Genomic DNA, 14,898 nt, shown 5'->3' on the forward strand with positions numbered 1-14,898 from the left:
AAAACAAAAATCTCCATGAGACTGAGTAACTCCTCTGGTGGGAGGTTCCCAAATGTGATTGGACAGCTCTACATGAGAAGGGGGATGGGTTAAGGCGAAGTTCTAGCTTCATGAAATCTATTGAGCAGAAGCTTTAAAAAGGTACTGCTTTGAATTACACAGCAGATTTTCTTAACTCATCATATTGTGCAATAGCAAAATTTTATACATATGCAGCTCCCCAACTTTGTAAAACAGTAACTGAGAGTAAGAATATAGTGAGAGTCTGACGGCAATACTATAACCATAAAAAAAGAAAATCACATGATAAGCTTTATTTCATTTAATTTATACCCTTTTGTTTCTTGAGGGAGATCACTTAATCTGTTACTCAGTGAGCACTCCAAGAATCCCAGTAAGAAACTAAAAGTGACACAACCAAAACACCTATTACGTTTTTTTCTGTTTTGTTTTTTGATACTCTGAAAGAATTCCTTCCTTCTGAGTTTACCTAGCCTGACTTCCTTCACAATGCCTCTTTGATAAGGATATGTGACACCCCTGCAGTTGTGTGCTTGAACATTTGTGAGTTTGTGTGCTCATGTTTGACATTCCCTTTCCACTATACATGTTCTTTTACCTCTGAAAGAACATGTATTTTAGGCTGTAAAGTTAGCTCTGACTAGGTCACCTTTAAATATACCTTCAGATATTATTATACAAATCTTTGCTTCATTATGACATCCACAGATTCTATTACAGACATTAATATTCAATGAAATGAGTGAATCAAGCTAAAAATGAGAAAGCTTTGTATATTGTTAGAGTGAATTGTTAAATGTTTGTCATTTTTATGTTTACCATTTGTACATTGTTTTAACTCTGATGAAAGAAATTTCACTGTCCTTCCCCCAGATTCTCGAGGTTCTAGGTGGGGAGCTGTAGTCTTTTATCACAGACACATCCTTGTGCTTTTGATGTAAGCTTCCTGCGTTTACGACCCTTTGGTCAGCAGGAGGTCTGACACACACACACACACACACACACACACACACACACACACACACACACACGCGCGCACACACACGCACACACATGCACACACACACTTACTTAAATACAGAAGTTCACACATATACATACAATGCCTTGTCTTGGAACCAAGGGGGCGTGGCTTTGTTCTGACGTGTTTTGTGTGAACTGTCTCTCAATAAAAGGCAGCAGGTGGAGGTCAGATCTAGAGGTCATTTTCGTGGTGGACACAGACGAGGCCTCCCTTGCGCAAATAATTGATCGATCGACTGTCTTGTTTTCTTCATGATGAATAAGTCTCTAGAATTACCGGGGCTTGTGGAAACACAGACCCAACATATATAGGATCATATTATGTCTTATGTGAATAATCTTGTATGATCTGTGATGTAAATGTAAGTGCAAATTCAAACAAATGCCTTAACAAAAGTGAACATTGCAGAATTGTTGTGCCTTGTGATAAGGGCAGACAATGACCTGTTTAATTATGTCATTTTATACGCATCTGTTTTAAGAGATGATGGACTATGACTCTTAGGGGATTTGCAATAATGATAACTGTGGTTCAGATAAGACATGATAAGATGAAATAATCCTTTATTAGCTCCACAGGATGGGGGGGGTTCAGTCTTAAAGCGGCACAGAGATAGACGCATAGAGTCAAATAAAAAAAATACTAGTATCTGTAAAAAAATAAAATGTGGTTGTAGTTGTTGTGGTGGTTGTTGTGGAGGTTGTGGTGGTGGTGGTTGCCATCTCCCTTGGACTTTTACCACATGCTGACTCATTACATAAATGAATGGGGAAATTCACGTGTTTACGTCAGGCATTCAGTTTTACTGGAATTGTGTCATCTCCATGACAAATGTAGATGCGTGATTCATGACTAAACATCACTTTAATCCAATCATCTGCACTCAGTGACTGTTTCTTTAGCCCATTACAAGCTTGTTTTCTCTTGTTTAGGTGTTAGTACTGGTTTTGTTTGGCTTTTTTGTATGTAAATCCATTTAGCCCATATCTTACAGTTCTCTCACAAATTTGACTACAATTTTTGCCCATTCATTTTTCATTTTCCTGTTGTGCTTGTTTTTCTATTTTCAAAGCATATTTCCATGTCCTACACATCTTCCCATGTCCACCTGTATAGTTTCGCCTTAATACCTTTTCCACTTTGATTGAATTTTCTTCAAATTGTAGATACAGCTAACTGAGAATTACCAACATCTCCATGTTGAATTTCCTTCTTGAAGGACTTGTATATTTAATTTGAATATTTAAACTGACAGATCTCTTGTTGGAGGAATACTTCCTTACAGCAGCTTGTTAAAATTTGCAAACAATCTTTTTTAAATTTTTATTTTGAGTGGTTTGATTTGTGCAGGCATTGATGCAAATTCAAAGATGACTCCATATTAAATGTTTTTATTTTTGTTTGTTTTTTTCTGTATGTGATCTAGATTAAAATGCTTTATCAAGTATTGTTGGGTCTATGTTTCCACATGCCCCGCTAGTTTAGAGTCAAAAAGCAGCTCTTGGAGCTCACACTCCTCACCTGTCCCATAGCCCAAATCCTTCAAAGAGCAGCTTCCCTCGCAGCTATTTATTGACAAACTGTTACAATACACATCACAGCAAAAGCACCTCCCCTCGTAAGACCCCTCTTGATTACAAAGACAAGGCACTATGTGTGTATGTGTAGGCACTTGTATGCATGTGCAAGAACGTGTGTGTGTCTATGTGTGTGAGAATGTGTGTGCGTGTGTGTGTGTATGTGACCTCCTGCTCACCAAAAGGGTCGTAAAAGCAGGAAGCTACAACACAAGAAACAGATCTTCCAGATAGAATGTATCTGCAGTAAAACCTCCCCCAGCACAGAGTGGCTGGAGAGGTGGTCAGAAACAAAGGAATGGCTTTGATCCTACAGTTTGAACCAAGACAAATTTAAGAAACACAATGACAACATTCAACAATTAGACTTAACAAGTATTAAATCTACTAACCTCAGCCAAGGAAGAGTTATGGAGGACTTTTGTCTTTCACCAACAGCACTACTGATTGGACTACAGGCAGCCATTTCAGCCTTGTTACGCATAAGCCTCACTTTGTTCACACTGTGGGTGTGTTTATGGGTGTCATCAACATCACACATAAATAATAAATTATACTGATGGAGATCACTTAATCTGTTACTCAGTGATAATGATAAGCTACATTAAGGAATTATAATCCTAAAGTTCCAATTAAACACCTAAAAACCAATCAAATATACCCCCACATGCTCTCATCTCTAGTCATTAGAATCTTGAAGTTTTCATTTGACCTCTGTCAATGGAAAATTGTATTTAGTAGTCAGTATAATCTTTTAGTGATATAAGTTTGCATATGATAGAATACTGCATGTAGTTATTTGTATTAGGAAATATTCAACCATGTATACTTAGAGGCATATAATCAATTGTGTGTGATCTCTAACAGGCTGCAGGCTTGGTGTGCACTCCAGGAATGCACCCCCACGTCCTGGGAGCATGAGAGTTCGTACCTTGTTTTATTGTTTCACGGCAGGATTAACGTAGCTATGTCTGTTTTAGTTTAAGTGCTTCTTTACATATAGATGAACTGTTGGATTTTCCAGACCAGCAGGTTAAGGGAAGTTGTTTATGGGGTCACACTCTGACCCTTTGATCTCACACACACACACACACACACACACACACACACACACACACACACACACACACACACACACGCACTCAGTCTCAGTCTGGAGGCTTTACTGAAGAAGTGTTTTAGAACATTTTCCTTAACAACCTCTGTCCACATGTATTTTATTAGTTGTATCTTGGCCTGTCGATCCATCAGTGAAATGGAATGATTTTATGTCATTTTTGAGATTAAGTTTGAAATAATAATAAGGTGAAAAACCAAACTAACTTCAGATCTGGTTAGAATTATATTTGGTTTTGAGTGAGTTAAGAATGTGTATATTTGTACAGATTGGGGTCCATTATGTGTCTCAACAACTTTAGAAGTTAACACAGGATCAATTATTTATACAAGTTCACACTTTACTGGGTCTTACCGGGAATGCTACTATGTGCTTCTTTGTGATTTTTGCAGCAGGTAAACAACACATTGAAACAATGCTGGTCTGAACATTCTGTCCTCCAGGAGATGTTTAACTCTACCACCATCAATGTGTCACAAGAAAAAAAAAACAACAAAGGTGAGGAGGATTACTACAACAATTACAAAGGAATATACCCTCTGATTGATGAAAAAGTGTTTAGTGTTAAACTAGAATTCCTAGACACTTTTGCTGTCTTCATTGTTCCTGCTACTCGTATGTAACTTTGAAATTGGCAGGATATTAAAAAGGCCTATAATGTTCAAGCTGCTTGAGTTGAGTTGGCTCCACTTGTATGTTCCTCAGCTTGATGCGACCTTTCCTGAAAAATATGATTAACCACATTTTTGGGAAATCTCAGTTCAAAATCCCTGCCAAATCTGTTGAAAAAAAGAAATTACATAAATAGAACCTGTCTAACAAACTAGTAATTTAAAAGATATCAAAAAGCAGCACATCATGCACTGTAAAATCTAATTAGTTCCCAGAACTCAAAAAAATTGAGGAAACTCGTTGCCTCAAAAAAAATTGAGTAAAGCTAAGCTAAAAATGACTAAATTAGGACAACTTATTTATTTTGAGTACTCTATACAGGCTCATTTGTTCCCAGAACTCAAGAAAATTGGATCAAGTTTACGTAAGATGACCAAGTTAGGGCAACTTACTCATTTTGAGTACACTGTACAGCCTTGTTAGTTCCCAGAACTCAAAACAATTGAGGAAACTCGTTGCCTCAAAAAAACTAAGTAAAGCTTACTTAAGATGACTGTTAGGACAACTTATTCATTGCAAGTCTGCAGTATTAAGAATAACTTGATATTTCTGACTGTACAATACTAATTGTTTACGTCTGTGAAGGTTCTCAGTCATCCAGGTCATCGTAGTCAAAGGAGCTTGCAAAGAAAAGCGTCTGGACTTCTTTAAGTTACTTGAAGACGTTTCACCTCTCATCCGAGAAGCTTCTTCAGTTCTAAGGTCAAATGGTGGAGAGTCCCAGATATAAACCTAGTGGGAGTGACCCCCCACAGAGGAACAAAAGGACCCCCTGATGATCCTCTAATCGCCTGAGCCAAGGTGTGAAACTGGGTGTGGGTCCCAATCAGCCAGAGTTTTGGGTGAGTTCATTGTGAAACCTGGCCCCACCTTATCATGCGAATTCCTGAGATCAGGTGGCCCAGGATGTGAGTGGGCGTTAAGGCGTCTGGGAAGGGATCTCAAAACTGGATTATAGATGGCAGAGAGTTGGTGTCGTAAACCACCACCTCTGTTCAAAGATGGTCGCTCACAGTGGACATAGATGGCTTCTTTCACTCCTCTTTCTTTGGTTTGAAAGAGGAGTGAAAGAAGCCATCTGGCTCAAGCGATTAGAGGATCATCAGGGGGTCCTTTTGTCCCTCTGTGGGGGGTCACTCCCACTAGGTTTATATCTGGGACTCTCCACCATTTGACCTTAGAACTGAAGAAGCTTCTCGGATGAGAGGTGAAACGTCTTCAAGTAACTTAAAGAAGTCCAGACGCTTTTCTTTGCAAGCTCCTTTGACTAATTGTTTACCTACTGACAAACATTTCAAGTTCAACTAAATGAAAAAACAATTTGTGGTAACCTGAATATGATTAAAAATAATTAACAAAACTTTTTGTAATGATGTTAAAATCAGCCCAACTTTTATTTTCAAACACAACCAAGTATAACAGCCAACATACTGGACACTGTTCTGCTGAACAACACTGTTATATCACTGTTATAATCTCACAATGAAACAAAGTCTCAGATGTAATTATTCTGAAAATAAGTTTAGGCCTACCACAAGTCTGTTTTGTACTTACATTACTTATATAATCAAAATAAAATATTTATTGTTCTGTCACAAGTGCAGTCTCTGATTTAAACAACACATTTGTTTTTCATTCCAACACATGAGCTGGAATGTTGTAATGTTTTAAGGATGCTTGTTTCCAGTCCAGGCATTACTGCCTGAATGACTATCATGGATCGATGTGATCCAAATGTAGGTGCAGAAGAAAGTCTTTAACTTCCCTTAAGTACAGTGGCAGTGGATGTGGGTTGGAGATGCAATGAGCTTGAACCTGCAGGCGACCATCTTCACTGACCACACTATCTGTGACGGAGGACTCATCTCTCCTGGTGTCCTGCAAGCAAACAATCATATTTTTTGGAACATGAACTTAATTGCTTTCTTAAAACATTTTTTATGTGTAATGCTGAAATATCTACTTCATTTATCAAAATATCACATATTTGCAAAAGTGCTTCCACGTTTTCGGAGAGCTCTGTTATCCACCAGCAGCTGACCGGGAGGTCAAGGCTCGATAGAGTCCGGGAGCACAGCTAACTTCTGGCTATTCTTTTCAACCCCCCTGCACTCTTTTGCTACTCAGGTTAAACATGATATATAGTTAGTTAGTTAGTTAGTTAGTTAGTTAGTTAGTTAGTTAGTTAGTTAGTTGGTTATGGCTATGGATTGAAAATACCCCCACCCCTAACGGCTGCACCTCCCAAAGAATTTTATCTGGGCTCTTATCTCACTTTTTTTTATTTCAAACAATCAACAGAAAATTTCACCGACACAGTTTTATGTAAGGTTTTTAAGGCTGTTGTGTTAATTTTTAAGTAACATGACCCCAGCGGCAGCAGCAACGCTAGGCTAACACTAACTAGCTAGCAAGATTATAAACCTGGTGCTAAACTAAGAGAAGCCGCAAAATCAGTTTGAATAAGAGTAAACATTTACTCACCAAGTCAGTGTATCAGGTAAAGATTCACAGCAATGACAATAATCTCTTGAGCTGACGCTTCTCCAGGTTTGCTCAACATATCCCATAACAAATGCTGGCACCATGAACATGTGGACTGATCCGAGAGGGAGGAGGAGGTAGTCATGTGGCATTTTCAAAACACATTTTTCATCCTTCCGCCCTGAGAAGCAAAACTTCCAGCTTACTTAGTTTTTCTAAGTTTAGACAACTCAAATAAATTGAGTTTATCAGCATTTTTGCATAAAAAGTACTGGTAACTTATTTAAATCGAGTTCTAATAACAAATTGATAAAAATTGAGTTCAGCCCATTTAATATTTTTAATTAAACACAATATTACATTTTACAGTGTGCCATGATCTGAAGAAACCCAAGAACAACTGAGATTTGCATTGTGGGCTACTTTTTGTGAAAACTTTTGAATTTATCAGTGAGAGAATAAAAATCCTCGTCTCAATCATGTTTAATATCTAAGCAATAATATCTTCAATAAAAGGACTGAATAAATTCCTTGAGGAAGATTGCTGAAACTATCAGAATGGAAGTGAGGGAATTAATCAAGAGGGAAAAACTAGAGAGACAACTATGTTTGCATCTGCAAAAAAAAAAAAAAAAAAAAAGACCACATAAAAGAGTGGGCACCAAGAGGGAATGTAACCAGGATTTTATTTTAACTTCAAACACTGGCTTCCTCTAGTTCTTGCAGCTTTTGGAGTACCTACCGAATACAAAGGAAATGTTTAAAACGCTTTAAGGAGAATTTGAACCTTTGCCGCAGACACAGTTATAATCTGCTAACACAAAAACACACTGGCATATGAACTCAGTAACCCTGAGACCCAGAACTTATGACCACGTTTCAGACAAATACAAGGGGGAGGGGGTTTAGGATCTGACTGAGTGAGTTTTCACCAACAAAATTTAGAACAGTTTGTGAGAAAGTAAGAGTATTTACTGCAGTGAGAACTTTCAGTTTGACAGATTGGCAGACACTTTCATTCACTGAAACTCCAGAAACAGTCCCTTACTCCCATAAGCCTTTACTGAAATACTTGGAAAATCAAAGTTTCAACTCTAGAGTGTTATTGGCTTTTTCATTTTTATGTTGCAAACCCAGGACAGGAAAGTTACCAATATATGATTCATGGGTAGAGCTATGTTGAAAACAAATATTTACAGATATATATAGTTTAAAAAACATTGAAGCTACACAATTCAATAAAAGCTTAATAATTACTAAATAAGTAAAATGGAATAAAACTGCTGTATTAAAGCCTAAAAAAATCAGATTTAGGGCATTACATGTAACATTACATATTGTAATTACATATTTACTTCTATTTAAAATCATGTTACATTTTGCAATTTAGCTGCCTTTAATTAAAAGACTTTTCTTTAGTTTTACAGCAAAGTAACCACGACACATCATTATAACTGAGATAGATAGATAGATAGATAGATAGATAGATAGATAGATAGATAGATAGATAGATAGATAGATAGATAGATAGATAGATAGATAGATAGATAGATAGATAGATAGATAGATAGATAGATAGATAGATAGATAGATGGATGCTGAAAAACTGTTATAAATTGTATTTAAGGATCGTGTTATTGTTGATCTTCCAGCCTGTAGATGGCGATAACGGCTTCTGTCCCCAGTTCCCCGAATCATGTGACTTCCACCAAAACAAAGCTACCAGCCAGCTGACGGTGAAAGTACAGAGGTCAGAGGCTGAAACTTTTTAGACTTTTTAGACTGAATGAAACCGCTGCTGGTTTAGGATGAACACGACACTGAAGCACTGGAAAGAGGCGGCCACTCTGATTTTAGCCGCAGGACGCGGGCGTGGTTTCACCCCGAGAGCACCGCTGACAGGGGAAAGCGACTCTGGACAGTCACATCTGCCCCACGGGTCCCTCTTTGATTACGACGTTTTGCTGCTTAAAAGAAGCGGTAAAAGCGGATTCATGCCCAATGCTTATGTGTTTCCTGGGGGAGTGGTGGACGCATCGGATTTTTCCAGTGAGTGGCTGGACATTTTCAGATCTTTCACTAACTCCCTGACTTTCGGGTTAAGAAGTGTCAAACAGCCTCTGGAGACCAGACCTCCAATCTTTGCTACAGACCGACTGAAACTAGGCTCTCCCATCCCGGGAGAAGTCGCCCTCCGGATCTGCGCGTTGAGGGAAACATTTGAGGAATCTGGCGTACTTCTGGTTGCTCCCAAAACAGAGGAGAAAAAAATGTTAAAAAGCATAAAGGACTTTGGTTACATTGAGCGCTACGGGGTGAATGATCTGTGCAGCAGTGAGCTCACCAAGTGGAGGGCTCTGGTTAACCAGAACCCCTCCAACTTTATCAGGATGTGTAGAGAGCTGCAAGTGTTGCCTAACATCTGGGCTTTACATGAGTGGAGCAACTGGCTGACTCCAGCAGGCCGATATGGGACGACGAGATTTGACACAGCTTTCTTCATCTGCTGCTTGCAGGAGATTCCGCATACGCTACAAGATGATAAGGAAATTGAGCGTTTTCAGGTGATTACATATATCCAGCCAGATTAATTTATATTCTTTATAGACGCATGAAACGCACACGTGACCATCAAAACCTGCTTACCAATTCATTAAAAAGGGGGTCAGTCATATAATCCAACAGTATCCCAACTAAAATCTGGGATCTGGTAGATCAACTGACTCCTGAGCTACAGCCACTGAGGGGTGGCTCCTTTCTGATTTTTCTATCTCTTGGTATGGCCATATTATTTAGCAAAGATATCGTATAGCCATACTCAGCACAGATGTCCCTGTATACTATGCCAGGCACTTGGTTATAGGGTTCCATGTATCCCCTGCCTGCTAGCATCTTGCACGCTGCTGTTATGTGGTCATCTCAGGAGCATCTTTGCACAACTTGCACCGAGGGTCTTGCCTGGTGTGGTAGGACACAGCCTCTATCGACCTTTTGCTTATAGCTTACAGAAAACAAGAGATGTCAATTTATTCTTATTAGACAGACCTGCAGATCTTTTTGTCCACAGCCCATGCAATGCCAGGGGACAAAGTAAAGCAAAGAAATGCTCCAAATGTAACAGGAAATGAATTCGGAGAACAAAATTAAGACCTTTCAGTAATCACTGCTAAATACTTTATTGATCCCAGAAAGGAAATGATTGTGTTACAGCAGTGGGATAAGGAATAAAAACAGCACAGTCTGCAGTAAATAAACAACCAAATGAATGTATAAGTGCCACAGGTGCACAGTAAGGGAATTATACTGTTAAATAGTGCAAAAATTTACATAGACTACAATGATAACAAACAAAGAGTAAAACTGAAGCGAATGCAAGAGAATAGTGTAAATTGCATTTACAAAAAAATTAATAAAAGTAAACATGAAAGGGTATAATACAAAAATGTGTGTTTTAGATCTTATTCCTGACAGGTATGTTCACCTGTGACAGAACAAAACCTTATTGTACAGTTTTATAGAGAAATATAGGATTGATTTCCACAATCATTCTTTATGGCAGTGTGTTTGAATCAGTCTGAAGGAGCTCTGCTGCCTCAGTAGTGCGGAGTGGAGTGGGTGAGATTGTCTGTGGTGGAGAGCAGTTTGTTCAGTGACCTCCTGTCCCTCACTAACGGAAACACCTCCAAATTCTTGATAGTGATGCTTACCGCCTTGTGAATCAGTTTCTTGACAATCATGATTTCTGTTTTACGACACAGAGTTCGTTTTTGTTTTTTTTAAAGAAGCACAGTTGGAAAATATCATAGACCTAAGAAGTGGTTCGATACTTGCTCCTTTTAAAATTTTCCCAGTGCAGTCAACTTGCCTCTTAAATAATGTTCCTCATAAAAAAAAAGTGTGATCTCAGAAAATCACACTGTGAAGCTAGCATCTTCTCTGACCTCCCAAGATAAGAACTGATATCACCTGACACTGAACTTCTATATACAATTCCTCTACCAATCATTAAAATCTTCCAGGGGCCACTGGTTACACAAGGATAAGTCAGCGTGAGTAATTCAAAAATGGGGTTTTGCAGCTGAAATTACACAGAAAATGTGGTAAAATTAGTTTCAGTGGGTAAATAACACTAGCTCTTTCGGGTGTCTTTGTACCAGCTGATTGATATTGTGTACCAAATCAAAGGTAAGATCACAGTGTTGCAGTTCTAAAACACTAACCCCATCTGTGTGTTTCAGTGGTCCACACCCTCAGAGATCTTGCAGAGCTACCAGGCACAGGAGTTGTGGATTGCGCCTCCACAGTTCTATGAACTCAGCCGCCTGTGCCACTTCCCTCTACTAAATGATCTCCACAACTTCGCCAGCCAGCGTGCCACAGCGGGCTGCGAGCAGTGGATGCCCGTTGTTGTATCAAATGATGAACATCATATATCGCTGCTGCCAGGTGCAGATTTTATCATTATCATTTAATGATTTACACCTATCTATGTTTAATCTTTCCTCTCTCTCTCTTGGACTACTTACTCATCCAGGTGATAAACTTTATCCAGTGGACAGCCCAAGAGACTCTGAAGCTGCAAAAAACACAGCCCCTCAATCAAAGGATCATCAGGATGCTTCCCCGCTCCACCGTGTTGTCATATCAGATCCATACACTTTAAGGGTACAGATCACCATCACTCCAAAATACAAGCACGTCCTCCCTGTTGCACATTCAGCAGTGTCACATGACTCAAAAAGTCAGCTTTGACAACCCTGTGATCCTTGTCCTCCTGTGCCTATGAAATAAAAAGTCACAAAACCAGGCAAATTTACAGTCATATTTTTATATCGGTCTCAGTCATGTTGCTCTCATCACTGTATATTTTATTATGTTAATTTAAATGAGAAATTTTGCAGCACTTTGAGAGTTAATGTGTTTCAGATTGGCTTGTTTTGGGTAGAAATTCCTAGTACATGAAGCTGGAAGAGAAGAAGAAGACAAACATGGACAGAAGAGAAAGAACATTCAGTCTTCAGCTCAGGCCAAACTTTGCAGGACCTGCCAGACAGCTCATTTAAATAATGGCAGTAATCGTGTCTGTTTTTACAGTGTGTAGTTAGTTTTTACGTCAGGACAAAAAGCAACTTCAAAAATTGTATATGCAGTTTAAAGATTAGACAACTTTTTATTTGCACGGACCTGCCTGCACAGACACAGATGCATTAAGAGGTCAGATTTTTGTTCCAATAAAAATGTATATATAGTTATTGCAATCCAAAGACATGTTCTTCATGACTATACAGAGGACCAGAGTATCCTCAAACTTTGTCGCAGTTGTAGTGAAAGCTGAAGGCTGTGTTTGATCAGTTGTGCTTATTACTGGAAATATAGGTTGATTACAGCAATGCTGTTAATGAAATTTGTTAAATCTGATTAATTTAAACATAAAGGCTGCTGAAAAACACAAGTGTCTTGTGTGTGTTCATGGTTGTCCTTGTGTGGAGGATGCATAAGTAGAAGTTTTCCAGAACAGTGTCCTTCAGGACAAATTGAAGCCCTGTGAGAAATACTTTGTGCAAAATGGGCCACGCAGGATTTTTGCCAGTATAAATGAATTTATTATTGAGCATATTTGATCATTATTCATATTAACCTTTCAATAACGCTGCTTTAACCTGCCTTTTTGTGCTATATCTTATGATTATTTGTGATGGACATAAGTAATGAGCCAAATGGTTTGTCCTATTAAAATTAAGGCTCTCAATTCAGTTCAATCATCACAGTATAACACAAAGTCAGGTAAGTTTCAGGCATATTGTAGGGAACATAGACTGCTGTAAATCAGTTTCATCCATTTTGGTGCAAATCAACGTGATAACACATGCAGTGCTTCCTCTCCTTTGCTGTAATTTTTCAGTACCATTCTTGTCAATACTGGCAGCATGAAACAGTACCTGAAGCACATTCCTTTTGCACAGATAGCCCAGCTCCTCCAGGATGGCATACCTGTTTATACTGTCTAAAAAATGTTTCCTGTATCTCCCAACTATCACCATCAAAAGTGTGGAAGAGCATCAATCCAGCAGCAGGATTAGTATCTGCTTGTTTGTATGAGAAAGAAACACTACCAGAGCTCTGGAAGTGTTTGTTCTGCTCTTTCAAATAGACTTCAAAAGGGCTACTCATGCATGTTTTTCTTATCAAACAGCCAGACACAGGCTCCATGAGGGTGGTGTGAGGTAGTTTGTTAAACTATCTGAGAAAACAGTTCATATTAACCAGGTTTTAAAGTAAAAGTCTGGATATGATTTGTCATGAAATCCAAGACATGACAAATTTTGTTTCTTGTGGAACATGAGCATCCAAAGATTTTTTTCTTTTAGCTTTCAGTGTTCACTTAACTGTATATTTGACATAACAACAAGCTTTGTACAGATACAAAATTAATTTCAGATAAAAGAGGCCAATGGTTGAATTCACCCCGAGAGTTCCAGTACATTATGCACCAGTCACCTTTTTCAGAAAAGGTGCAATTCAGAGGTACACTTTCACTAATTCACACTCAAAATGTAAATAAAGTATATTACAACTTTATTTATAATGTTCTTTCTTCTGTAGTAAGAAAGAACCGAAAAACCACCTGTTTTTCGGGCCGGAAAACTGGTGGTGGCTCAACGTACCCATAGCCTTGTCTCACACATTTCTCCAGTACAGTATTTTAAGACAGGATTTTTTTTTCATAACTGTTTTTGGTATCGGCTCTCAAAAACACAAAGTGCACTTTAAATGTGACAGACCACCGTCTGCTGGACTGCTGAGACGACTAGAACAAGTGGGAAGAGGCTGAACCAGCACAAGAGATAGATCCAAATATGCTGTCATAATGTCACCTGTGTTCATCAGAAAAAGTACTTTAATGTCACTCTGATCTGACGAAAACATTTCTCCCAGAAAAAAAAAATGAAGACACACACTGAAGCGAGTCAGCAGCCCTCAGTCTGGTTTTCATCTTTCTGACATATTTTACCTGTCAGCTTGATAAAAGATGCAGAGCTTCTGTCCCCTTTTGCCCTCCCCTGTCCTCACACCTCATCTCTTACTGCTTCAGAGTGCCGTGTGTGTAGGATGGTGGTGGCAGAAAGCGGGTGAGTTGAAATAACGCTGCTGAACCTTCTGTGCTGTTTGCGGAGTATGTTAAGGGTTTCTATGGCAACTCACAGCCTTGAAAACCCACCATCTAAGTCCAGATGAAGTGATGATGCAGTGGTCTGTGTCTGCCAAGTGTGTAGCTCACCTCTTTGTGAACCAGTCTGCTTAGTGTGCTTGTTTCCAAGCGAGCGAATTAAGCAAATACATGGTTTTGTTGTGCATATGTTAAAATAAAATACCTCCAAACAGCTGTTGAGAAACCTGATTTACTCACCTGTAAAGGTGAGTGATGGAGCACTCTAAATATTTGATGCTACTTAAATCTCCTCCCTCTCATCCTCATGTTTAATTAATCGCTTTTATATTTTTAGATTTCCGGATGACAATGTAAATCTGTCATAAGTTTCGAGAGATTCAAGGTCCGTGACTCACTGTTAGAAGAGCATAGTGCCTCTGTGAAATGACAGCAACGATAAACAAGATGTCAGAAAGCCTACTGTGAATCAGATGTGAGTAGAGCATGCCACTGATTTTCACACATCGAAGTCTTGCCAAAGAATGCTTTCAGCTTTTTTGTTAGAAGATTAAATATCTTGCATTTTATCTACTTTGTTTACTCTATTATACTAGTTTCTTTTTTAAATGTTTCTCCACAGAATTTCTGTATTGAGAGGTGGAGAAGAGAGAGAGATTCATTTCCTGGAAACAGGAAATGAATCTGAAACTTGAATACCTTTACAATGTTTTACATATAGTTCATATATATATATACACACACATATATATATATGTAAAGGAAGGAGCCTCTGCTTCGAACAGGAATGTGGATGTACTGTAATTGCATTTAAACATGTGAGATAACTACATTC

The 14,898-nt window shown here is 38.6% G+C and overlaps 1 protein-coding gene across 1 annotated transcript; it reads left to right on the forward strand.

Annotated features, from left to right (window-relative positions):
• The first annotated feature begins 8,575 nt into the window (after nt 1-8,575).
• Nucleotides 8,576-12,341, forward strand: nudt19 (nudix (nucleoside diphosphate linked moiety X)-type motif 19). Its single transcript, XM_004539543.3, has 3 exons — nt 8,576-9,459; nt 11,134-11,341; nt 11,430-12,341. Exons 1-3 carry the CDS (start codon nt 8,704-8,706, stop codon nt 11,645-11,647), a joined length of 1,182 nt encoding a protein of 393 aa, XP_004539600.2. The 5' UTR covers nt 8,576-8,703; the 3' UTR covers nt 11,648-12,341.
• Nucleotides 12,342-14,898: the final 2,557 nt, after the last annotated feature.

Source organism: Maylandia zebra, linkage group LG1 (genome assembly GCF_041146795.1).
Source record: "Maylandia zebra isolate NMK-2024a linkage group LG1, Mzebra_GT3a, whole genome shotgun sequence".
In the NCBI taxonomy this organism is placed as follows: domain Eukaryota; kingdom Metazoa; phylum Chordata; class Actinopteri; order Cichliformes; family Cichlidae; genus Maylandia; species Maylandia zebra.